The sequence below is a fragment of the Prenolepis imparis genome, unplaced genomic scaffold (assembly GCF_030444845.1).
Source record: "Prenolepis imparis isolate NDT839.2.m4 unplaced genomic scaffold, iyPreImpa1.0 SCAF_15, whole genome shotgun sequence".
In the NCBI taxonomy this organism is placed as follows: Eukaryota; Metazoa; Arthropoda; class Insecta; order Hymenoptera; family Formicidae; genus Prenolepis; species Prenolepis imparis.
This window is the reverse complement of record NW_028141173.1, coordinates 2,921,766-2,949,345: the sequence shown is the minus strand read 5'-3', so window position 1 is coordinate 2,949,345 and position 27,580 is coordinate 2,921,766. Positions and strand designations below refer to the sequence as shown.

General features: G+C 37.0%; 4 protein-coding genes across 5 annotated transcripts; 2 read left to right on the top strand and 2 right to left on the bottom strand.

The window, feature by feature from the left end:
• The first annotated feature begins 32 nt into the window (after positions 1-32).
• On the top strand, positions 33-6,438 carry LOC145946160 (TAR DNA-binding protein 43-like). Its single transcript, XM_083055649.1, has 2 exons — positions 33-100; positions 175-6,438. The coding sequence occupies exons 1-2, from the start codon at positions 92-94 to the stop codon at positions 1,033-1,035; spliced, it is 870 nt and encodes a 289-aa protein (XP_082911775.1). The 5' UTR covers positions 33-91; the 3' UTR covers positions 1,036-6,438.
• Positions 6,439-10,930: 4,492 nt separating this feature from the next.
• Pcx (pecanex) lies at positions 10,931-24,466 on the top strand. Of its 2 annotated transcripts, XM_083054964.1 has the most exons (16): positions 10,931-11,393; positions 11,929-12,175; positions 12,636-12,914; positions 13,050-13,402; positions 13,551-13,694; positions 13,822-14,069; positions 14,174-14,433; positions 14,572-14,640; positions 14,879-18,189; positions 18,260-18,721; positions 19,391-19,535; positions 19,808-20,066; positions 20,144-20,497; positions 20,594-20,706; positions 20,979-21,253; positions 21,608-24,466. In XM_083054964.1, the coding sequence occupies exons 1-16, from the start codon at positions 11,241-11,243 to the stop codon at positions 21,887-21,889; spliced, it is 6,954 nt and encodes a 2,317-aa protein (XP_082911090.1). In that variant the 5' UTR covers positions 10,931-11,240; the 3' UTR covers positions 21,890-24,466. The 2 variants fall into 2 exon arrangements, with proteins under 2 accessions (XP_082911090.1, XP_082911091.1); XM_083054965.1 differs by lacking the exon at positions 14,572-14,640 and having other exon boundaries at positions 10,934-11,393.
• LOC145945804 (thioredoxin, mitochondrial) lies at positions 23,031-25,952 on the bottom strand. Its single transcript, XM_083054966.1, has one exon. It carries the CDS (start codon positions 25,950-25,952, stop codon positions 25,557-25,559), a length of 396 nt encoding a protein of 131 aa, XP_082911092.1. The 3' UTR covers positions 23,031-25,556.
• On the bottom strand, positions 25,950-27,139 carry LOC145945805 (transmembrane protein 218). The gene is made up of 3 exons (XM_083054967.1): positions 26,836-27,139; positions 26,255-26,415; positions 25,950-26,084 (listed from the first exon to the last, which is right to left on the bottom strand). Exons 1-2 carry the CDS (start codon positions 27,034-27,036, stop codon positions 26,275-26,277), a joined length of 342 nt encoding a protein of 113 aa, XP_082911093.1. The 5' UTR covers positions 27,037-27,139; the 3' UTR covers positions 25,950-26,084; positions 26,255-26,274.
• Positions 27,140-27,580: the final 441 nt, after the last annotated feature.

Sequence of the window (27,580 nt, the reverse complement as noted above, 5' to 3'; positions counted from 1 at the left end):
TGTAACTGTACTTATATTACTTATTTTGCCAGTCTCTTGACGAACGGTATATGTCTCGCAGCGATTCTGCCGGCGCCGGTGATTGTGAGTAATGTGCACTGTACGCAAGTTTTACTTGGATAAATTGGTGAACCTGTCTGTGACATGATTGACTGATTGTGCGTTTGTGTGTAGGAGGGAATGATTCAGCAAGTACCCTGCAAGGTATTCGTCGGCCGCTGTACTGAAGACCTAACCGCTGACGATCTGCGAGACTATTTCTCCAAATTCGGCGAAGTCACGGACGTATTCATCCCGAAACCCTTCCGCGCGTTCTCGTTTGTCACTTTCCTAGATCCCGAGGTCGCCCAGTCGCTGTGCGGCGAGGATCACATTATCAAGGGCGTCTCGGTACACGTTTCGAACGCCGCGCCCAAGTCCGAGGGCAACAATAAGAACTTCAACAATCAAGTGAATTCAAACATGAGGGGTGGCAGGGGGGCGCCGGGACCCGTCGATAATAACGTCCAGGGCAATTATCAGGGTAATCGTTACATGGGTCATTCGGGAAACAATATGGGCCCGAACGGCTGGAATAATCCCGGGAATCGTGGCAATCTCGACATGCCGAATCTCCAGGCCCTGGGCATCACCGGGCAGAACAATGGCGGCGGCGGCGGTGGCGGAATGTCGAATCCCCTGGCCATGAGCGGTCTGAATCTGTCCGCGTTGCCGGTCAATCCGGCCCTGGTTGCCGCCGCCCTGAACCAGGCGTCCTGGGGCCTGATCGGCAACCTGCAGAACCAGGGAAACGATCAGGGTTATTCGAATCAGCCGGGTCCGCCGGGCCAGCCGCCTTCCGGTAACAACAGCATCGGCAACAGCGGTAACTCCGGCTTTCTCAGCTGGATGAATCAAGGCGGCGGCGACGGCAATACCGGGAATCCCGGCACCGGCGGTCCCGGCCCGAATAACCCGAACGCGTCTCAGGGCGCTTGGCAGAATCATCCGGGTCAGCGCGATCAGAAATCGAATACCTTTCTCAAGTACGAGTAAATTCAACCGGGGCCGTGGGTCTACTCGTAAAACCAAACGGATCCTCCATCCACGGGTCCCGACGCAAGAACCTTGAATCTGACGAAGGCTAATGAGAAAAAGAAGGAAGAGGAGGAGGGGGCGGGTCATAGAGCGGGTCGAGAGTACAAAAAAAAAGAAAAGAACGCGCATCGACCCCGGGTCAACAGGAAATAAAAAGAAAAAAAGAGAGCCAGAGCCTATAGTACGTTGACATATTTTCTAATGTTTTTTGCACTAATCTGCCACTCTCTACTGCGTGTATTATATAATATTTCTCGAGACTCTCCCCACTCTCTTTACTGGTTTGACGAATTAGCACAATTCCAAATTCATTGAAAAGAGTTAAGGCTTATGTATGTAATGGCGTGGATAGCTCCGATCATCATGTGTGTTTTGTGTGATTTCTCTGGTGTGATCAAGCGTACATATATATATATGTATGATCTAAATCGATATGAATAAAAATCGATATGTATGAGATTAATGTATATGAATGGTATAGCGTTGCAAGGATGTAATTAATAACGTACATGTGTATGTGCTTTTATTGTAACAATTGGTGACATATGAATGGTTTACGTATTTAAGAATATCTAAGAGATCTCTGGAATTCGAAGGAGACTTGCGCTATTTTGGCATTTAATTAATAATAAATAAAAGGAAACACAGTAAAATATATAGAAAAATACTCGCGCATATAAAATATAAATTACTACTGCCATCAATTAAAAGAGCTGTATTTGCATCATTTCTTTATTCTCGTAATTAATAACTAATACTGGAGTTTTTCGAGCAATTGTTAAATTATCGGCAAGTTGGAAATAGATCAAGTTTTCCTTCGTCACACAAATCTCTCCGATATATAAGAAAGATTTTAGAGGTGTAAATATACTTTCTAAGATTAATTAAATTCGAGATTAAATCGCATCTTTGGTTTAATTCTTAGCCATGATTAATTAAGAGCTTTTTTCCCGTTATAAATAAATATGTGTGTGTATATTATATATATATATATATATATATATATATATATATATATAAATAATATATATATATATATACACATCCGTTGGCGACGTAGAAGAGGAGACTGAAAAATCAGATCAGCGAAATCGGTTAATCATGGCTATCGCAATTGATATATTAAACGCAATATATGGCAATAGATACGCGACATCGCTAGATCAATTAACTGACTTATCATGTTGAGTTGAGAGTCGGATTTTTTGCTGGAACGTTGCTGTTTGTATAAGAAAAGTGTTCATTCGTTATAAAAATAATGAGATATATCAAATATCGGGCCATCGTATTTTGAATGCTTAAAAGCCATGCAAAGTGTTTCTTTTTTTGAACAAACGCGTTACTTTTGAATAAAGATCTCTTGGCCAATTTATTTAGAATGAATTTGTCCTTCGTATATTCATATTGTATATATTTCGGAGAGTCTTTTAAATTTGGAAAATGTAAATGCAAAAACAATTTTTTTTTTCAAAATATCGTAGTTATAAATTTTTCTGAAATATTTTTACTTTTAATTATATATAAAATAATTATATTTATAATTATTTAATTTTTCCAGCAAAAACTTCTAACTGTGCTTGATATTCTCTTATCCTCGTATCTTCGTAATTTACTGGCTTAGCAAATTCTTATAATTCGTACAATTAATTGAAGGAATTCTCAAAAAGTGCCGAAACGACATTTTAATAACAGGCGATGGATACCGTAAAGTGGACTAATATATAAAACAAGAAACACATTTTATAATATGAGAAAAAGATATATTTTTTTTAATGTATAAAAAGATAATCGACATTGAGATTGAAAAACCAAACGATTATCTTTTTAAACATTATTAAACAGATTGAAAATATTCTTCAATTGTGGTGCAAAGTTACCTCTCTGTTGGCGCAATCTTATTATATTTTACAGTAGTTTCTTTTCTAGTTTCTTTTTTTGCGGAAGGTTGCCAAAACATTTGATAAGATACTTTGACAGAGCGAGTATAAAGCGAACGGGATATGACTGTCCGAAAGCGTATGAATGTGTCGAAATAGCAAGAGACACCTAGAGATTGATCGCAGCTATCCGCATATTGTATATTACTATACCGATTTTTGAACTTCTGTTTCAAATATCTCAAATAACACATAGGTAGTCTATTATTATGTGAGAATTTTACACCGGTGTGTGCAAGTGTGTGCAAAATTATTTGATTGGTTACGCGTGAAAGGAGAGACATTTGAATTGATCGGATTTTTTCTATTTTAATTGAGCGATCTCTCGATGAAAAAACCACAGAGAAAAAAAAACGGTTTAGAATGTCTTATATATATGTATGTGTATAATGTGTCGTAAGTTTTGAGTGAAATACCTTTTAATAGGAAAGAACTTTCAAAACAGTTTCCTACCGATAATAAGAGTAATATGAAAGAAAAAAATAGCTTTACACACACACAGGTTGAGAGTATTTATTTTTCAAAAAAAGAAAAAAGAAAAGACGCGAAAGAAAGAGTCAAAAGTTTAGCAAACGCACGATGAGGAAGAATGCAATTAACATTTCACAATTTATAGTCAATAAACTTTAACGTATGGAATAGTTACGTCATTAATTAAACTTAAAAAAAAAAGACTCCGTATTCATCACCGCGATATATCACTCTGTGTACGCTATCATTAATAGAAATTATTTAGATCGAGATCTATCTCAGAGAGAAAATACACTAATTATCTAATTATATTAATTGAAAAAAAAAAATAAAATAATCCTTGTAAGAGGTGTATGTGCTGTTGTGCTTTTTTCATTTATCGTACAGTGAGATTTCTCATAAATTTCCTATATATATATATACTATATACACTTGACGCAAGATATTACTTAATAATACAATTTTCTAAGATTAATACTCTCTCGCGCTCTTTCTCTCTCATTATAGCGTGATTTCTTGTCGATTTCTGTGCGTGTATAGGAAAAAATCTCTAAAGATTATAAAAAACGTCGAGATTGGATTGATCGACGCACGTGTATGTGTGGATGACGGTCGAATGTGTTTGTTAAGACGGTCGTCTCGAAGAAACTAATACAAGCGTGACAAAGTTTTTACTACCACTTAGGCAAAAGTGACATTAAATATATTGCTTGTTTAATGAACTGTACGTGTACTTGGCCAGCGCGAGATGAAGCAATGAGATGACTGATAATAATAATAATTAATAATATAATAAAGCGAGCGCGGGAAATTATATACGTTGTAAGTCTTAGATGAGAATGAGCAAAAGAAAAGTCGTCCAGTGTGTGTCTGATATATATATAATATATATATATATATATACATACTTAGAGATCGCGCGAAAAGAGATTGTTTATATACGTAGTATATGTAAAAAAAAAAAGCTAAATCAGATCCCGGTCGAGAAATGGACGGAGATTTGTGGATTTCGTTGATCGCGTTATTCTTAAATGATTCTGTAAATTTGTTAAATCGATCTCTACACACAGAAAAAGAGCTGTAGTTTAAGACAACTTTTAACAGACACCTAGAAACCGTACCGTATAGCTTGAATTGAAGCACGAATGTTCGCGCTTTAAGTGTCCGGATAATATTTTCAGGGAATATGCACAGTTCCTTATGATACAAAAAAAACTTTTAATTACAAAGTTACGTATAAGAAGAGGAAAATAAAATCGTACGATATATATGGACAATGTAGTCGATCGATCGGTTCGAACATTCGTGCACGAGTCGTAATTATGCATTTATACGTGATCTGACAATCACAAATTCGTAGACACTTTTTTTCTTCTCACTGCAAAATATATGCACGATCAATCTTTACGCTCGGATAATTGTCTGAAAAAGAGCAGAAAATCAACATTATACAAACAAATATTCGTGTTTGATTTTAGAAAAAAGTGTAAAGAGAAATTATGTAAATGTACGATAAGAAGATCTTATAGTCTTTGTAATAAAAAAAAAGGATGCAAAATTTATTTAAACTCGAGAATATATTTCGTTCTCGTTAAACATAAAAAAATGAATTGTATTGGAGTTTAAATAAATTTTTTGTCTACGACTATACTAATTGTCAGATCATGTATATTTTTCTTTTCAAATCGCTGAAGATAGAGCGATACCTATGATGTCGTGTCGATGCATCATCTTCGTGATCCCTCGAGTTAGAGATTTCGTGAGGTTTCGCGCGCGCGAGATGCGAGCTCAAAGGATGCCTTTGCAAAAAAAGAAACGATTTGGAAGCGAAGCATGTAAATACGGATCTACATTGAATATAAAGCAATTTTAATATCGCTCAGAAAGAAAATGTAAACGAATTTTACTGTAGAGTTAGTCGCGCGCTCTGTAAAGTCGCACCGATATAATATTGTTGTGTCTCGAGAGAGAGGGAGAGAGAGGAAAGTGAAAAAGAGAACTGTGCATGTGACAGGTCCGAGACCGCATGTGTCGTGTGAGAATGTTGATTTTTAAATCCGTCGATCTCGGCTGTTGCGCGATGGGGAGAGGGGAAGGGGCAGGGAAATTTGAAATCTCGTCGAGAAAAGAAATCGCGAATCTGTCATTCTTTTTTTACACTTTGGAGAGAATGTTATTTGCGGGATTTCATAATTTAATAAGTGTGTTTGATATAGATTTTTTTATCCGGAAAAAGAATGTCGCAAACTACGATAATATCGATGTTCCAATTTTTTTTTAATATCTTGAGATTTTAACATTTTTTTGGCAAGGTGTCATTTCATAGAAATTTTTCATGAAATTTTTTTTAATATAACAAATCTAACTTTAATTTAATTAGAGGGATAAAGGAACTTCGCCCCCACTTACGCTTCCCCTTTATAAAAAATACATAACGCTAAATTATTCTACCAAATTATATTCTTTCTTAAATGTCCCGGAAATAACATTCTTGCCTACATTTTTAAGGTACAAATGAGCCGAATAAAAAATTGACAATTGTCGAGAATTTTTTTTATGCGTATACATCACGAGAACGATCTCGTGATTCTTTTGTGTGCGCATCGAAATTTAATTTGAAAAAGAAAAAAAGGTGTCGCAAATCCTTTTGTCCACACGACGAAAGAATTAATACCATATGTTGGGCGAAACTTTTTGTAGGTGTGAAATATATTAAATTCCGACGATCGCGAGAAACGGCATTCTCTTCGTACGTATGTGTTTCCCACAATTCGTGCCGACAGTTTTACAAAAAAAAAAAAAAAACGCAAATTGTAAAATATTTCAACAAATGTTTGCCGTGATGATGCGAAAAAAATACTCAACGCTCTCCGTAACATTCTCCATTGATTGTAGTGTATGTTAATACTATGCCGAGAGAATAAAAGACCCAAGCACCGTGGGCTATCACAGATTCCTTCGCGTGTCTTTAAATACAAATCTCATAAACAACATACATAATATCACATATATCTGTTGACTGTCCCAGAATTTTGGTTGTTGTCTCTTGCGAAAATTGACCTCTGTTTGTTCACTAATCGCGTTTCCATAATAATTCGATGAAAATACATACGAATTAAACTTCAAGACTGAATATAAATCATAAAATATAATATAATATTTGTCGGTCAATGTAAAGTACATAAGCTTTATCAGGGTGTCTACTTTATATTAAGTTTTTATTAAAATTTTATGTAATTTTATTGACGAGATCGCTTTTTAGTATCAAGGTTTTATATAAGTTTCATAGAAAAATATTCAATTTTTTTATAATATTAAAAAATAGAGTACTCTAAGTTTCTAATAAATTATTTTTTGTTTTATATGTATATACACTATATCTTTACCGTTTATATACATATAATGATTAATGATATATTACACTTTGTTATATATTGTTCTATACATATTGTTCAAATTAATTTTACGATTAGTAAATCAATTTTAAATGTTAGAAAAACTGCATTCTTGATAACTTTCTTTACAATCGTGTGAGTAGAAAACGCATATAATAAAAAACTTATTAAAAAAATACTGTATCCAATTTTCTTATTTTATCTAGAATTTTAAATGAATTATATCTGGAAGATCAGGGAATATTTTTACAAGATCTGAGTAGACACCCTGTTTATTTGAACAGCGAAAATTTAAAACTCAGTTATCGAGACCTCGAATATTGAAGTTTGCAAAATTGTAAAAACATGATCATTTCCTTTATTAATTTTTTATATTTATTTTGGGACGGTCAGTACATACATCTGAAAATTATCACATCTAAACAAAACAAGCGATTTAAAGCAACATATACAAGCATGAATAAATTTTTAATTTACCTTACTAATATCTTGAACACGAAATTCTTAACGAAACCATTCTTGATATTATATTCATCATATGTACAAAGTTTCAACGAAAATTTCTACGAATTATCGACTTTGTTAAGAAACAGAGTTGCGCGTTTCGTAAAGAAAAAACCAATAACGTCGCGATGTGTGAGATAACAATCCTTGGGGACGAAATATGTCTATAAACTGTAGAAAACTGTAAAAGCGAGAGTGGAAGAGTTTGAAAAGTAATGTAAACAGTGCACAACCGGCCTTTCGATTGATGACTGAATGAAGACGATGATGATGACTGAAGTAAACATAAAGGCTATGGAAACATCCGCAGATCCTTCGAAGCAACAGGTGATTACGATCTCTGACATTTATTTCTCCTTCATAACGTCTCATACACATCAAGTAGAATAATCAACCGTCATCGATACTCTAGCTTCTCCCACCGATTTACGGAAAATTTATTTTTGCATATCCTGTTGTCATTTTTCTTCTTTTTTTATTACATTTACCAATTTTTAAAAAATACATTTAACAAGGCTTTGTGAAAAGAAAACTCTTTGATATGACAAGGCTTTTATTTTTTAACATTTTTTTCATCATCGATCTTTTCTCGTTCTACCCCCCGTTCTCGGAAAACAAAAGGAGGAAATTTCTCGCAACAAATATCTAATCCGAGCTTTGCTGGAAAAGATTTTTTTTTTTTTGTGAATTACGCAAATTCGTGTTCCATGATTTTTTTTTTACGTTTGAAAAAACACATGACTACAGCCGGTTAACAATTCAGAGATGAGATTTCACAGGCATACTCTTTTCGTACTCTCTACCTTCATTCAGAAACGAGCCATGGAGTCGAACTGTCAACGATTTTCGAAGAATGCGTGTGTTTTGTACGCTTTTGAAAGAAAAAAGAGAGAGAGAGAAAGAGAGAGAGAGAGAGAGAGAGAGAGAGAGAGTGAGAAAAGGGGATCACATACACATACACACTACGGCAGTATGTGTATTGCAACTACTTCTTCTTCTTCTTCTTCTTCTTCTTGTTCACATCACGTCCTGGAGTACAGTAAGATGACAGAATGTTAGTACTCTAGAGTTTTAAGCTCTCGATCCTCGAAGATTCCGATCAACGCCAGATCACTAATCCTGTACGAATTCTTGTTCCAACAGCCTTGGGTGAATTATATATATGTGATGATTGAGATGTCCGTGAACGTGAAACTCTTGGATGGACACTGAACGAAAAAAATGATTGATAAGTGGATTGATGCAAGTGGAAAGAGCGAGCGAGCGAGAGAGGAAGAGGATGATGATAGAGGAGAGATGAGAGGATGATGATAGAGGAGAGATGAGAGAGCGAGAGAGAAAGAGGAGTATATATTTTTACAGGAGAATAATATAGAGAGAGAAACTTTGATATATATAATGATGATGATGATGATGAGATGATGAGATGCACAGCGCCTAGAGAGAAGTCTTTAATAGACAAAAGTGTGGAGCGAGAGTGCTTTTTTGAAAGCGTGGAAAGTTTTTTCTCGTAAGCGTGACCGCGAAAAAAAAAAATAAATGCCCGGGGATGTTCGCTGGACGGTTTAATGTTCTTACCGCGGTTTTACTTTCAGATTGCGAGAGCGATCGACAGTGGTTGATCCGTGATTAATCCGCGCTTGCTCTCGCGGGAAAAAAGAGATAAGAGAGATTCCTGAGGTCGGCGCGGACGCGGTTATATTTGGAAAACAGGGGTCTCTCTCTACGGGTCCCGGAAATGTTAATCTCGATGACAAGCGGCGAGATGGGTGCGATGCGATATTAAAGTAATTATTAGCATATTATCTCATACAGTTTAATGTTTTTTTCAGGAATTTCTCATACTTTACGTTGGACTTTAAAAGCTTTAATTGTCAGACTTTGTATTTGACGCATTCGCAGCCGAGTAATTTTTTTCGAAAACTAAAATCCGGATATAATAAACTTAAATCAACAGCTGGTTGCCACGCATGAAAATAAAAAAATAAGAAAATTTTCCTTTAAAATAATATACTTAAATGTTAAAAATTGAAGAGCATTTATCTGTATACAAATCTAAGTAGTAATAATGTCAAATTATATGGGGAATGTTAAAATTGAAAAAATACTTTCAAAATTCATTTTAAATGTTCTTCTTTTAAAAATTGAGATGCAGTATAGCTATGTATAGAAGCAACATATCGGGGCCCGTAACTTTTCATTTTTCCACTTGAGATTAACACTTTGAAAACGACAATTAATTTGAATTTTTTTGCTATTCTATACACTAAAAAAATGTAAAACAAATTCGTTTGATTAATTTGTACTTTAAAAAATAGACGTACGATTACGTCAGCGGCAAACAACTATAGATTTTAAAATGACGTAGTAGTTGTACTACGTCAATGGCAACCAGCTATAGATTTTAAAAAGACGTACTACTATACATCAGAGCGGCTGCGGATGGGTTTAACTTGAATTTATTAGCAGCAATTTTCATTGACAGCTCAACGCTGTCGCTTTATTAAAAAGACGAAAATAAAAAAACAGTATTATGTATAATAATTCTATATTTATTGTCACTTAATTTATATGTAAATTATATTTATAATAAAAGACATGCCTGTGTTATATATTATTAAATAGAAATTAATCCAGAAAAATCTTGATCCCTAAAACATTAAACGTGAATTATTTTTCATGTAATAACAAAATTTATTTACTTGTTTCAGATACGGTATGCTTCGCACATGTATCCTATCGGGCATCGCATGTGAGGAAACTTTGAGGAAAATGCTGAATGCGTGTAAGGGACATTAAAAAACGCAAGAAAAAAAATTAACTACTAAAATAAAATTGCATATTATATCGGGAACGCGCGGTTTTTTGATTCGCATATGTTTTATATAAAATGTTTTATAAATAAGAAAAAGAGAGAAAAAGAGAGATATTATATCGATAGTATTTAATAAATATTTCTATCATAAATACTTTGCGTTATACATGTGTTATTGCTGAGAAATATTATATATATTTAGCCTCTCTTATTTTATATTATATACATAATATAAAGGTTCAGAAAAATATATTCTTCGAGACGATTAAATTTTGTTTTAACAAATACAAAGATGAATTTAAAAAGTTTTGGTCCTGAGAAATTTATTTTCCAAGATACTGTCAATGAAGACAATCGACAATATCAAAATTAAAAGTTTATTTTCTTCTCTGAGAAATATATCTGGTCTTATTTTATACTATACGAAGCTTCAGAATATTTCTTGACTAAAAACGACAATTCATTGCAATTTTTTGTTTTAACAAATATATACAGATGAATTTAGGTTTCGATCCTGAGAAATTTATTTTCCACGCTAAACTGTCAATAGAAACAATCAAGTTTATTTCTTTATTATTTCTCTGCATTTATTCGCAATAAAAAAATTCCGCCAAATAAGACGGATCACTTCCATCTCCGAGGTTTGTGTCTCGGCTACTGTCGGCAATATTACAAACTATATTACCGACCGAGTGACAGCTGTCAAAAAGTTTCGAGAACGAAACGTCAAAGCGCCACGATCGGCAACGAGTCGCGCATACCTCTCATCTTCTTCCTTCTCTCGGGTTTTTACGGGGGTCGAGGAGGTGCATCTGTGGTGGTGCGCGGTTCTGACCGTGAGAGAGTCGTGTGTGCGCCAAATCCATCGATTAACGGGAACACACAAAATAAGATGCAACGTCGTCTCGCTGTTCGCCGCGCGAAGTCTGGCCGTGTCGAGGAGCTGACGATAACGAGCAGGCACCGAGTCGGACGTTAAAGAAAAAGGTGGACGTTATGGGAAGATGGTGAGGCGGCTCGGTCACCTCGGCCACTGGGAACATGGGTTCGCAAACGCTGGAGATCCTGAGACAGGGCGTCTGGGCGAGCCTGACGGGCGGCTGGTTTTACGATCCGCATCTCGACGTTTTCTCCAACACCTTCCACCTATACATCTGGCTGTTCCTGCTCTGTCTGCCGTTCACGATCTATCTGGTAAGAAAAAAAAAAAGAAAAAGCGACGTCCTTTTATGACGTGTTCCATGTCAGCTGTTTATTTTGAAAGTTGCATAAGGATCTCTCTCTCTCTCTCTTAACTTTCCCGCGAAATGAATTCTTTTTAAATAAATCGTAACAGATCGAAAATTCTTTGCACTTTGATTTGTGTTACTTTCGAAAGAAACAGCTCTGTAATGTCTGTATTTCAAATTCTCTTATGTCTTTTTTTTTACATATATACTTATTTATAACGATCGTAAGAAAATATATACTTACATTTAATATAAATCTTATATTAAATATTAAATTATATATATTAAATGTTTTATAAATATTATATTAAACATAAAATATTTATATATTTAGTATAAAAATAAAAATATATATTTTAATTATCTATTTTTAAGCATATTACATTTTTTTTTTTATATATGGAATTTTTGTTACACAATAGCGAAAAGTGTGTTGTTTTTCTTCTTATAATATTTGCCATTATGACAAGTCTGTTAAGCACAGTGTTTCATATGTTTAGTATTTTCCTCCTACGTTATACGTTTGGTTGGCGTATTGCTCGTCGTTTGTCGCCGTCTTTGGAACAATAAAGTGTATGAATCATGCTCTACACTGTGTATATGATACGACAGAGTGTTTGGAAGAATCGAATCAGACCATCAGCCAGCAAAAGTCTGAGAGTGAGAAGAAACGAGCGGGCCACAATAAATCCAGGGAACAGTCGCAAGATCAGATAGGCCACGGCATAGAACTGCAAGTTTTGAATGGTACATTACACAATTAAACATAGATTAAATCAGCTTGATTAGCTTAATAGCTGATTAGATTGAATATCATTAGAGTGATATTATGAAATTATATGAAAAAAATAATAGCATATATGAACATGAGTTATTCAAGAAAAACACTAAAGTTTTAACATTAGAAAAACAAGGATAATTATTACATTATAATAGATAAGTTAAAAAATTTTATTTGTTTAGAAAAATTTATATAAAAATTTGATTCATCTATATTTTCCATCTAATATGATTGAATTCAATAATAAAATATGATATGTGTGTTATATAAGAATGCGACATTCTGTTTATAGTATATTAATTATATCATAATGTATAATTTTTAAATATTTTAATCTTTTTTATATATAAATTTTAATTAATTATTCTTCAAAAAAACAGATTGCGTGCGCAACACATTTTTTCATGTATTTTTTTCTGTTTCCAGGTAAAACGGATACACCACCTGTAGAATGTTCATCACGTAATTCGTTCATAGATCCAAATATACAGAATGCCGATGCAGATAGTATAACGTCTGAGTATAATCGAGATAAACCTAGTTCGACCATAGATTTAAAGGTAGAGATACATAGGAAGAACAGTTCGGAAAGTTCGGAGGAAGCGCAGCAGCTTAGCAAACCGATGGTGACCAGCATTAACGTGCACGAAGCTGAATTAGTTTCCGCGCAATATCATGAGCCACGTTTTAAGAATATTATAAACGGTAATTGAATATTGTATTAGTTTAACTTTAAATTTAAATTAAATTTAAATTAAATTTTAGCAAATATTTTACCATTCAATATGCGAGCAGATAAGAAAGATAATTAATGTTAATGATCGTAATATTTATTTATAGAATGGAAATTGTTGCGGCAAAAGTGTGTAGTAATAGCGGAAGAGGATCGACCGGGACCGCGCAAATTGTGTCGACATGCACCTGAAGATTCGAGAAATCATCATCCTAAACAAAGCAGTCTGGGAAAGACTGGATCGGAGAGCCAGATAAAGCAGACCAGCTCGTTGGAATTGGAACATCCCCACGACGATTATCCATACTGGAAGTCCAACCAGAGTGTCCGCAGACTCAACTCCAACTCTATAGCGATGGAAACTCACCTGATGAATGATCATCCGCAGAGCTTGGAAATCATATCGAAGAAGGGGGATACGGACAACAATAAGATCTCGTCTCATCCGCAATCGTTAGAGGTAAAAGGTCTCTTTATCTATATAGATTTTATTGGTATTTGAATAAAAGTTGAATGTAATTATGGAATGTATTTAGAATGTGAATAATGTTTGAAATCTTTATACATAATGTCTTGTTTCTTAACGAAATTTCATTTCTAATTTTAAGGTTATTACCAAAAAACCTCATCAACAACTGATACATCCACAAAGTCTTGAAACAATTGGCGCTGCTAGTAAAAATATAAATAATACCGACGATAATAATCTGCCCCTTCATCCTCAGAGTCTCGAAACAATTAACAGCAAAAAGGTACAAACAAGTTGATTTACAAAATATCTTTTTACACGAATACTTTATCTTCAAGATATACACATATTTATAATAAATAATAATAAATAAAAGTAAATAAAAAATTAAATAAAAATGAATGTTGAAGGTTTTACCACAAAACACATTGAAGAGGAACCAACTGCAGCTCTTACCATATCTTAGTTATGGATCTGAAATAGTGCATCCGATAGCTGAACAGAGCGACGAACAATTTGCCAATGAAAGTTCAGGAGGATTCAGTCTGCGAAACTCTTACAGTCCGTTACTTACGCGAAAAAACATAAATGACACAAATGCTACGTCTAATAGAGACAGAAGTCTAAGCGCTGGCAGATTCGAAGATAGATTCTCGAGGTATTCTCGAACAACATATCATCAAACATAATTTTAAAATGTCTTTTAATTAAACATACATTAAAAATGAGCTTACATTGATATCGTTACACGTTATCTTCCAGGTTTAACGACGACAATGGAATAGACAATAACTCGGCGAATTCCCGAGACGCTTTGCTCGAGGAATCCAAGTCCGGCGTGAAGAGAAGGTACAGTAACGCCAGTCAGAGCAGCCATGAATTTTCAGACGGTGAGAAAAGCAAGGAGAAGCGACTGGACAAATCCAAGAACGCGGAAGATCCACTGAACACAGGAAGCGTAGTCGGAATAGATTGGTTGTTCGAAAGTGGAGATTGTCCGGTGGAGCCGTGGACAAGTAAGAGTAAGTTTAACATAAACCAAAAACTTGTGTTTTTCATATAGGTAAAGCAAAAAAAAAGATATCTTCTAGTGGAATTATTTTTTGTTGTTCATACAAGCTTCATACTGTTACGTTTTTTTTTCTAATTCGTGCTGCCAGTATTTTGGACTTTCACTCGCTCTGATGATACGGATACGTCAGAAAGCCTACAGACGGCTAGTACAGATTGTAAGTTGAACGTACTATAGAGCTAGAGGATGTCGTTGGGAAGCTAAGATTTTTAAAAAATTCATATTTTAATACGACACAGCATATATCGTATATCTAGCACTTCGCGTATAATTCATACTTCATCATAAGATCGAATATGATAAGAATAAAGTTTTTAGAAGCGATTGAGCTTTTAGCGCTAAAGTTACACAATCGACGAAAACAATAAGCACGTTTTGTATGCTGATCTGCGTAGATCTTCACGCTAAGGAACCCGACTCGGGATCGTCCAGTACAACAACTCTCAGCATGGAGAACGAGGTGAAGCGAAAGTTGCTACCCCAGTTGGAAATGGACAACGCCGCCAAGCGTCACCAGGGAGCGATCCCCAAGCAAAGCCGTCCAAAACCCGCCGCTACGGACGCTGCGGACGACAATATCGTCGCGTCCAATGTCGAGCAACCGCGGGAGAATCTCAAACGTTACCTGGAAGTACGACGAGAGAAGGCGAGGAGGCGAGGTGGCGGCAAGTTCGAGCAGACCAGCGGATCGAACAACGAGCTGAGCACCCTGCTACCGAATCCGGCGCCACCTTTGCTGGCCGCGTTGCTGAACAACTCCGGCCGGGATCTGCCCGGTCAGTCGAGCTCCGCGTCGTCCGATATGCGACTGAGTCGCGGCTCCGAGAATCGAAATTCCCGCAGCAGGTACGGACGACTGAAACATCCCAATCGCGCCCATCGCGGACTTCGCGGAAGCATCACCAATCGCGACGACAACGTCGTTCCGTTGACTGCCCTGTTCGGCCTGATCTCCAGCGGCGAGTATCATCTGGCCACCAATCAGAACGACACGTCGGAGGGAGCCGTGCATTATTTTCGCGACGACAACGGCCGCTGGCTAGCCTACACGTTCGACGAAAAGAGCTGCTCGGACATGGCCGCCGCGGCGGCGATGACGCAGATGCCTGCCAATCCGCACAATGAGAAACTGCTGAACACCCTGCTGCGTCAGCAACTCAACCAGAATATACACTACGACGCTGCCAACTGGGAACTCGCTGATTCTCTCAGCAACAGTTACAGCAGCCTGTCGCTCAACTCCGCCGGTCTTACGGTCATCATCGACACCCCACCGGTTCTGTCGAGTCCGGCGAGCAATCAGACCAAGACACAGAGCTCGCCGCCGTCGAACCTGATCTCTTCGAATACCGGAAGTTCGAATCAATGCACTCTAGGCGAGAACTCGGAGCGCGAACACTTTCATCATACGTTGATAGCGCGCTCGGACTCGATGGCCGACAGAAATCGAAGGTTGCAGAACTTGCTGGGTAACTTGAACCTGAATCAGTATCAATCGGACCCCAACAGCCGCATGCCTGTGTTGACGTTGCCGCATCAGGAGCCCGACATAAACACGAGTCTGTCGTGGAATCGCTTCGTCGACGGCCTGGACGGCTCCGACGGCTCCAAGCCCAAGCAGACCAGACACTACTACAAGTGGAAAATCGGCAGGTTGCCGCACGTTAAAGTCCGCTTCGATCGTCTCGCCCTGCTGGCTCTGCTGGACCGTAACTTGACCGTGTTCGAGACCATCGTGTCCACGTTCCTGGCGGGCGCGGTTGCAGGACTGGGTCTTCTGCTGCTTCAACAGGGCTTCTACCGAGATATCTTTGCATTTATATTCTGCTTCGTGACTGCCGGCTGCCAGTATTCTCTGCTCAAATCGGTCCAGCCCGACGCTGCGTCGCCCACGCACGGTTTTAATCGCATTATAGTGTTCTCTAGGCCCGCGTACTATATCCTGTGCTCGAGCCTGATTCTGATCTCTGACGAGATCCTAAGGAACTTCAAATCGTCGGACTTTCGCGTGTACGGGCTCCGTGTCGCCGATTACGACCTTGTACTGCAAGTGCGAAACGTACTGCTGATATTTCTGCTGTGCTTCCCAATTGTGTTCTCCCTAGGATTATTTCCCCAGATCAACACGTTCCTTATGTACGTCTGCGAACACTTGGACATTCATCTGTTCGGTGGCAACGCGACCACCAGTCTGGTGTCGTCCGTATACTGTCTATGCCGTAGTGTGGTCGCCGTCCTTATCCTTTACGGATTCGCCTATGGAGCTCTTCTGGAGCCCAAATCCTCGCAGCACATCCTATTCTCCATCTTCGTCGGTCTACTCGTAGCGATATCCTATCATCTGAGCCGATCGTCCTCGGATCCGACCGTGATATGGGACATCCTGAAGGCGAATCTGTGGCCGCCGGAGATAGGGGATCGCTATGTGGAAGAAAAAGAGGCCAAGATCATCGAGAATACGTCGTCGCAACGCGACAACGTGGCCGCTACTTACAAGGAAGCCAAGAGCAAGGTATCCGGTAGGAAGAAGGACGTGAAGATCAAGGTGGGCGAGCAAATGTCGGACACCGAACTGGTGGATCCCTTACCGGAGAAGCTTCGTTCGACCGTGAACGCCAGATTGAAGAACGACGTAATCGTATGCGCGGTGATCGGCACCCTGTCTTTCGGTATTCACCGTACGACGGTATTCACCGCCCTCCAACCGGAACTCAACCCCGTCCTATGCAGCATCGTCAGCTGCCTGGGCTTCCTTCTGCATTACATCGTGCCGCAATTGCGCAAGCAGTTGCCGTGGCTGTGTTTGTCCAGGCCGGTCCTACGTAGCCACGAGCATGCGCAGTTCGAGGTGCGCGAGCCGGTGAGGATCATGTGGTTCGAGAAGGCCTACGTGTGCCTTTGCTTCCTCGAACGTAACGTCCTCTATCCGGTCGTCTTCCTAGGCGCGCTCACCGAGTGCTCGTCCAAGATCGCGGACAAGTTCGGCGAGAGTATAGGCGCGCTAATCGTGGTCGTCTGCGGACTCAAGTCCCTGAGATCGGCGTACTCGGACCCGTCCACTCGCTACCTCGTCCTGGTCTTCGCGGTGCTCTTCTTCCAGCTGGATTTCAGCAATCTCAGCGAGACCTTCCTCATGGACTACTTCGTTACCGGGATCGCGTTCGCCAAGATCTACGAGCTGCTCCTCAAGATACGCTTCGTCGTCACCTACATCGCTCCCTGGCAGATCACCTGGGGCAGCGCGTTTCACGCCTTCGCCCAACCCTTCTCGGTGCCTCACTCGGCGATGCTCTTCCTCCAGGCCGGCATCTCGGCGATGCTCAGCACACCCTTGAACCCGTTGCTAGGCAGCGCGATCTTCATCTCGTCGTACGTGCGACCCGTCAAGTTCTGGGAGAGGGACTATAAGACCAGGAGGGTAGATCACTCGAATACGCGAATGTCCTCGCATCTGGAACGTAATCTCGGCGCGGACGACAACAATCTGAACTCGATATTTTACGAACAACTTACGCGATCTCTTCAACACAGTCTCTGCGGTGACCTCGCCCTGGGTCGATGGGGAAACGTCGAGCAGGGCGATTGCTTTCTACTCGCGTCGGATTATTTGAACTGTCTAGTGCACATAGTACAATTGGGGAACGGACTGGTGACGTTTCAGCTCAGGGGTCTCGAGTTCCGAGGAACGTATTGCCAACAAAGAGAGGTATGATGATTGTTTTCTTTATTAAAATTCTTTTACGCTAACATGACTCTTTATACGCATCTATTTTTAGGTGGAAGCGATCTCGGAAGGTATCGAGGACAACGACAACTGCTGCTGCTGCGAGATGGGTCATCTGTCAAACGTACTCAGCGTAAACGCGGCCTTCAGTCAACGCTGGCTCGCCTGGGAAGTCGCGAGCGCCAAATATGTGCTCGAGGGATACTCGATCTCCGACAACTCGGCTGGTTCTATGCTCCAAGTGTTCGAGTTTCGGAAGGTACTGGTTACTTACTACGTGAAGAGTATCGTCTTCTACGCCGTGAAATCGCCCAAGCTGAAGCAGTGGCTGGAAAACTCGGACATCGTCGACGCGCTCAAGCCGACCCTGGACAAGAACTTTGTCGATCTCGATCCGGTCTTCAACGTGAATATCGACGAAGATTTTGACTTCCGAGCGAGCGGTATCACGCGGAGCAGCTTCTGCAATGTTTATCTCGACTGGATACAATATTGCGCTGGTAAACAAGATAAGGTGATATATTAGTAATATTCGCATTATTTTTTTCATCACTTTAATACTAGAATGATATATAATATTTGGAGTTTATATATAATGTTATATGGATATATGAAGTTTTTGACGTTTTATCTCTACACATTAAATCAGAAAATACATCTTTCTGTAAATAAATCAGTCAAATGTTTGAATTATACAGTAATTCTGAATTGTTTGAAATTACGAGATGTATTTATCTATTATTCAGGGTCAAAAAGAAGAGAATAATATTTTATTCACATATAGTATTAACTGAAACAAACAAAAAAATGTCTGAATCAACATAAGTCCGCGAATCGTCTGTTTCAGAGATAAAGTCTATTTTATATTTTAATCAGTAAAACTGCGTTATTTTTTTTTTTTACATATGTAAATAAATGAAAACAAATTTAAGGAATTTTAATTATTGATACAGAGATTATATTATTGATATATTGATTAAGATTTTTTTGTTTGTTGTAATTAGTATTATAAGTGAGTAAAATATCTGTCCTCCTTTCTTTAACACCCTTTAGTTGAGAAAAATTTGTGTCGTTTAAAATATGAAAACTATAAGTTGTCAAAGTACTAAGGTGACGATTTATTTACATAAAATTCACAATTTCTTCGAAATATAAATATTTCACGTCATGTTATGCTTTCCAGTCGCTGGATAGAACACGCGATTCTTATCTCGTGTCTCTGTGCCTCTCATTAAGTCTGTTAGGGAGACGCGTGTTAGGGGCTGCATCTCACAACACTTTATCGGGTGTTGAGTTTTTTCTCTATGGGCTACATGCGTTATTTAAAGGTATAGTATTTTTTGTGATGTATATTATTGTATCGTAATAATTATATATATATTAGAAATATCACATTTTATATAATACATTTACACTCCCAATATTTGAATAGATACTATTTTTCACTAAAAGAATTTTCACAATATCTAAATTGTCTTTCCACAAAATATATGACTACATTTCTCTGCTTGTATTATAAAACAAATTATAAAACAAACTCTTGTTCGACTTACAACTAGTGATACGTCCTGCATATTGAAATATCTATATTTGATGACAGGAGATTTTCGGATAACATCAATTCGCGATGAATGGGTGCTGCACGACGTTGATCTATTGCGCAGCGTGGTCGCTAAGGGAATAAGGATGGCCTTGAAACTGCATCAGGATCACTTCATGAGTCCAGAACAGTACATCGAATCGTCAGCGCTCTACGAGGCTATCGACAATCACGATCAGAATCTCGTCATCAGTCACGAAGCAGATCCGCTTTGGAGGAACGCGGTCTTGAGCGGCGCTCCCAGCCTTCTGGCACTCAGGTTTGCACAGTTAATTATTAATATAATTAATTCAACCACGCAAAAAACATTTTAACGTAAACATTCGAAACTTTCAGACATGTACTCGATGACGGTATAGACGAGTACAAAGTGATAATGCTCAACAAACGTTACTTGAGCTTCCGAGTGATCAAGATGAATCGCGAATGCGTCCGCGGACTCTGGGCCGGCCAGCAACAGGAGTTGGTGTACCTGAGGAACCGAAATCCGGAGCGCGGATCTATACAGAACGCCAAGCAAGCTCTGAGAAATATCATCAACAGTTCCTGCGACCAGCCGATTGGATATCCGATTTACGTCTCTCCGTTGACAACCAGTTACGCCGAGACCAACGAACAATTGTGCTCGATAATCGGCGGACCGTTGACCTTCGGTACAATAAAAAGCACTGTGTTAAAGTTGTGGAGAAGGTACGTTTCGAACGAAGATAACTTTTCGTCTCTGATTGACCCCGATTCGATTGAATTTAAATCAGAGTCCGATGATTCATTCACATGTGTCTTTAGAATAAGAAGAAGATGCGGTCAAGGTTGTTCCTCGGGCGGCACCGGTTCCCAAGATGACGGTGGTTTCGGGAATGACGGAGTATACGCGATGACCACTTACAACATACACTCTGGTATTTTGCAATATTTATTAAATCGAAAAGTACAAACAAGTTTAGTTAGTTCTTTGATACACTGTTCAATTATTTTATTCATTGTTCAATTCATTTTTATTATTTTATTCTCTATTCCCTGGAAAAACCGGGGATGTTTTCTAAGAAATCTTTCTTGATTTCTTTTTAAATATAATCTAATATAAATAATATAAATATATAATTTTCAACATTGATGCAATAAATATCTATGTATCTTCATTCTCATAATTAAACATGCTTTATGAATATAGGCTATGCTCAATCGGGTCACAACACCTCTGGTTCGCAATCGATGGAATCTGGCTGTCAGATCGGCGGTTCGACCGGCCGAGGCTCCCTCGGTCGTGCGAATACGGGTTCTCTTGGTGGTAACAGAGGCTCGCTCGCCTCTGTCGGAAAACCAACAAGTTCGACCCTCGCCAGTCTGGCCGGATTGCTCAGTAATAGCGATATTAAAACGGAAACAAAGAGCGAGACAAGCTTCTCCAGCAAACTCGAAAAGGAGGAAGTTTTTCAAAGAGTTCGTGTAAGTGTCAGTGCATATTTGCAGAATTCAATCTTATATAAATTCTTTTGCTGATTTAAATGTAGAATTTCTAAGAGTTCCATCTTCTATTAGCCACTTTCAGGAATAGATTAATTTCTGACATATTAAATTACGTTTGAATTTGTGCTTTATTGAAATGCAATTTATTTTATTATTTAACACCGATAATTAACATGTGAGAAATTAATCTTTTTAGCATCTTTTAGAAATTCATTTAATTCATCACGAAAATTTATATAAAATTGAATTCTGCATTAACATTATATATTAGAATGAAGTGGAAATCGAAAATCTTTACATGCACGAGTCATAATTCAAGTTTTCCACAAACAGATTATGGATCCTAATCAAGTATACGATGCGATCAATTTGGGTCGGCGTATAGATGTGATTTGGCCGGACGAGAGGATGCGACAGCAAGGCGGTCGTTCCGGCTGGCAACACTGGGTACCGGAAAGAGGTATGGAGGGTTGCGTGGTCCACCGCTGGTCCCCGAATCATCGCGATCCCAATCGACGATCGCATGTCGACAAGGTCATCCTACTCGTAAAGATCGAGGACAAATACGTGCCGATAGCCGAGCAAGGCGTACGGGATTTAGGAGCGGAGGTTTAGTGAAATATTTTCGAAACTAGTGCAATAACGTGCGATCGTGGCTTTTGTACTCCTTGGCATACGATTGCTCTCTCCGATCTACGGATGCGTGATGTTAGATAGCGCATGTATATGTTTGGATGTTAAAAATTAGAAATCTTCAAGTAAGACTCTGTATGCTATTGGATTTTGGACTTCAATATGCATTTGATTTTTTTCCCCCCAAATCGCAAAGCATTATTCAGATTGCTAAGATTAATATACTAAATTGGAAATCTTAGAGAAAAAAATAGAACTATTTTTGTTGCATAAATTTTTATAATTTTTATGAAGACATTTTTCTTTGAAAATATAAGTAGCCAAGACTTTTACTCTTTGAAGGTTTCTAATATCAATACGAAAGTGCAAAATGAATGCGAACAAATGTATCATATTGACGATGTTGAATACTAGTTTCGTACTTCCACAAAGTCAATACTCGCCATTAGGACGTAAATCGAAGGGACTCGAATCAACGATATACTTAATTGTAAATATACAAAAATGTTTAACTTATCTTCACATTGACAGGTTTCATTGCAATTATAACATTGCGATTCTAATATTGCATAACTTAGCAATTTTTTCAAAATATTGAGAAGTTTACATACTTTTCACTTGCGCTTCTGTAGGATCGCTGTAAAAATTTTGCCTCGTAAAATTTTCTCCGCACTTAGCATGGCTGTCTCGCTCTAAATTACTTTTTCATCACTTCTCATTTTCATCGATCTGTACTTAGATACTTTCACCAGGTACGACTCGATGGTATCTCTCGTTTTACAGATTTATAAGACAGAAATTTTTACATTTATTTCCATTGTATGATCAGAATCGTTGTTAAATGTTTGACTTTTTTGTAAGAAACACCAACGCGTTTAAAAGAATCGAAAATTAGTAGAATCTATATAGAGAAAGAAAGAGACAAGGAGACGGAAAAGAGAGAGAGAGAGAAATATGAGAATATTTTGTCACCTTGTAAGTACCGCAAATACATAATATGTATATTGTTACTTCTCGCGAGAAGACAGAACGCCAAGTTATTCGATGCAAAAACCAAATTGTATCATGTTGTACTATATATTGTATATTATAATACGAGACGATATATTAGTTGTGTTCACACACACACACACACACACACACACACACACACCAAACCGGAGCATACGTTACTTGTTGCCCAATGTACATCTTAAATTACTTAATTATCGATTAAGAGGGAAAAAAAAGATAGGCTTTTGCGAATGACGCGTTCCTCTTCCATTAATCTATAATAATATAAATGAGATATATATTTTTGGCGGTTGAATATGAAAAAGAAAAAAAGAGAGAACACAGACGAATCGCTCCGAGTAGTGAAACTACTGTATTTATATATATAAACGAATATATATAATATATACGAATATATATAAACGATGTATCATATAAGAGCGAGAGGGGAAGGAAAGCTCTCTTAAATACAGCTGTAATAATGATCGTACGCAGCGAATGAAAATACGCATAACGAATGGTATCGATATATATTAGACTATTTGTACATAAAATATTATTCATGTTTTTCTACGAGAGATTTTGTTATAACGATTCTCTTTTTTAAACCAGATAGAGTGTAGATAAAAGCTGTAAATATCTTTTAGGATTGCGTGACACCATCGCAGATCTCGAAGCGTCCAGAAATATTATTCTACTCGAGCGTGTGTTATTTCACGGAGCCACCCATACACACACACACATATGCACACACAAAAAGACACACACACGCGACAGGACATATCCGCTTTACTTCCATACGCCCATGTACAAAAGCTCGTTCGAACTCACACATGGCATTACTTAATTGTATATGAGCTGGTAAAGTTGTTAGTCTCGCGCGACAGTGCATTTACATCTTGTAACAAGGATATACAAGGATGCAGATGAATGCACTGGCGTAATGCAATGAAACGTTTATGCTGTTACTCTCCAGAGAAAGTTACACAAATTGGTTTTTTTTTCTTTTCTTTTTAATTTTGTATATAATGTTTATAAATTAATATTAATAATAATTTTGCTTTACTTGTTTCAACACCATATAAATGTTGTAAACGAATTCGAAAAAAATCGTCTATATAACTGGTTATTTAAATAATAAGGAATGGTTGCTTGCAAAAATTCTGTAAATCCGTATCATATATATATATATATAAAACTCGTTCAACGCCGTGTAAAGAAAAAAATATATATATTTCACAGAATAGAGGAAAACAAAAAAAATAGTTTTTTGCAAGTGACCACACAGAATCACAGCATTGCCTTATCGTGGTGTCTTAAGAAACACCTGACTGATGACAAAAAAGATTATATAGCGTCTTTTAATTGTTGGTATAACACACACACACACACACATTTATGTATCGCTTGCTGCCGAAAGACGCGGAAGAGAGAGAAGTTATGTGGAGTAATAATCTTTATTATATCTCTGGCCTACTATATCTTTAATGGACAAGTACTTTCATACACTGATTGTACACACAAAATGGTCTTATGATCAAGAATAAACGAGAAATTGAAATCTGATTAGATAATCTGATTTATCTCGGTTGCACTGCCACAAAAGAGACATACACATCGCGCGATTTACATCCAATATAAGCTGTTTTAAAGTAATTATTCTCTTATTGTTAGTTAGCCTCTCTTGATTAACTGGATGAAATTAATATATACACTTTGTACAATTTAAATTATTCGTATAAATTAGATACTGATATATCATTTAATTTTTTTAAATGAAATTAATCTATCAAGAAAAAAATATATAAATATATATGTACATATATAGAGCGTATTATTAAAAATATTTGTCACTTCATAATAACGCAATTCAAATCACATTACAAATTTATTATCATCGCACGTAATTCGTTATTGAATTGACTCGTAAGATGCTTTTTTTTACTATATGCCATATATATAAATATTAAGTGAAGAGCTATTTCAAGAATTGTGTTGGCAAAAGTCTTGTCTAAAAAGATGTATATCACAAGTGCTTGGACAAGTTCTACAATAGCTTCTAATATACGCTTTCTATAATATATATATAATTTGTATAATATAGAATTCTGTTGCACTCTTTTCTCAATATCTGAAGAAAAAACTGCTATTTTTCTAATATTCTTTTGGTCAATTCAAGAATATAGGCTGCGGAGAGCAAGCTCTGCATTAGAGTACTTCTATAATAGTGTTTCTATATAGAACAATCTATATAGAAGAAATATTTCAATACAACCTGAACATCAGATTTACATGTTAGTATATAAGTATATAGCTTCATATTAGCTTCACAGTATATTAACTTCATATTATATATTGAGAATTATCACTATATATATTAGAGATATGCCATTTTACAACATAAATATATGTATATATATATGTATGTATATATATATATATATATATATATATATATATCTAAAATCTTTAAGTTAAATAATGCACGCTTATCTGAGAACGATTAGATTGAAAAAGGCCGTGAGTCTCGGACGAAGTAGCTCTTGAAATATTATATATTTTCTCTATGAAAATACATTCACGAGTGATAGAGAAATTGGAAGCATAAAGTGCGTATTGTAATTACATGATTAGGACTTTGTATTGTTTACCATACTCATTGGTCCTTCGTTAGCTTTTGTATTAAATTCTCTATCATCTCATTATTGACTAAGCCGATAAATTTGTCCACGACTAAGCCATTCGAGATCGCTATTACTGCGGGTACAGCTTTCACTTCGAAGACGTGCACCAATTCAGGATTTTCTTCCACGTCGATTATGGCCAGATCTAACTTGTCCATAGGTTCTATGAGTTCTATTAACTTAGGTGTCAATATCTTACACGGATCACACCAATCTGCGTGAAAATTGACTATAACTGGTACCGTGCCGTTCATAACCTTATTCACAAATTCGTTGTTATTGCTTATCTCGTAACGCTTATTATTTGGGCGAAATAATGAGATACGTCTCACCACAGACGGCATGCAATTTCTTATACTGCACAACATCGTTCTTCTCTCTTTTAAACGCGTTACTGGCAATAGAAATAAGAGATTAACAGCTACGTAAAAAGATGAACATTAATATATTAAGTCTTGCGCGTATTGAAGATCTTTATACTTGTCATCAAGCAAAAATATCTGTAAAAAAAAAAGAAATTGGTTACTATTATTAGTTATGTACAATAGTGCAGTATATCTATATCTGGATAAATTTTTTTATCAAGATTATAAATTTTGAATCTATTATAATAACATATATATTTTGTTAATTATCAATTGAAATAATTAAATATCAATTTAAAACATACCAAAGAGAGAGAGGAGATGCCTAAAAAACCCAGCTGGATATCCTAACTGGTCTAACAGTTTCCATCAATCCAAATTTAATATATCCAATGAGGGAAATTGCAGATGAGATAATTAATAAAATCAGAAGCGTTATACGCCAAATGAAGAGTCGATCATACACCTGAAAAAGAAAGATTTATTTAGTTTTATGTCTTAATCATAATTTAATTAAATCATATAATTTTTTCATAGTATAAATGATGTGCTCAATGTCTTATTTTTATATCTATATATAATATATATATATATATATATATATATATATATATATATATATGTATATAAAATCGATTCTTTCAATACGATAAAAATAATTTAAGAGCTCTCATAGCATATATTTTTGTCGATATAAAATAGATATGGCCAATTAATTTACGATAGAAAAAACAAAAATGATTAATACGACGAATGTAATCGAGACGCTCTCTCTCTCCCTCTTTCTCGCACTTGTTCGAAGACATAAGTTAGCTCTCTTCGAATACCGATGTCTACGCAGCAGGATTTTTAAATCGCAATCAATATACAAATACATTTGTCATACCTTGCTCTCGGTAGGCGCGGGTCTCTCTGACGCGCGTGGCACGCTGATCAAAATAATGGTGAACGCGCTCACGAGCAGGATAGCGATCGCGCCGATCTTCTTCTCGACCCGCAACGATATCACGAATATCAACGCGGCCACCACCCACAGACCGAGGATGATGAATAATCCTACGCCGATGCCGAGTATCAAGGTGGTCATATCCTTCACAAAGGGGGGAAGAAATAATAGAACTCCGTCAGAGAAGACGGAGACGTACGTATACGATACAAGTTTGACAGATAGCGCGCGTCTCTCTCGCGTATCGATCTCCTCTATTCTAAGAATCTCTATTCTAAACTCTCTCCGCTATTTTAAGTCAGCTGTTCCCTCTACGCCCCTCCTTCTAAATTGACATTTTCCTCTCGCATTTTTCGTACTAATAACATCTATATATATATTTGTATCTTAAATTATATTTTATTTACATATTAATTATATTTTTAAATTATATTAAATTATATTTTATAATTTAGAATTAAAATTATATAATTCTAAATTATATATAATAATTGAAATAATACTCTCGTTTCATCAAATAGAATATTTCGATTAATATAAATGCAATACAAATATCACACGCAATTAATAAATAAAGTAATTTACACGGATGTAGATAACTCAAGCGATTCGTAAAAGGCGCCATATATTCTTCAGGGTTGCGTTCGAAAATCCGTCCGTCAAAGTTCAGAATTCGTCCGACCAA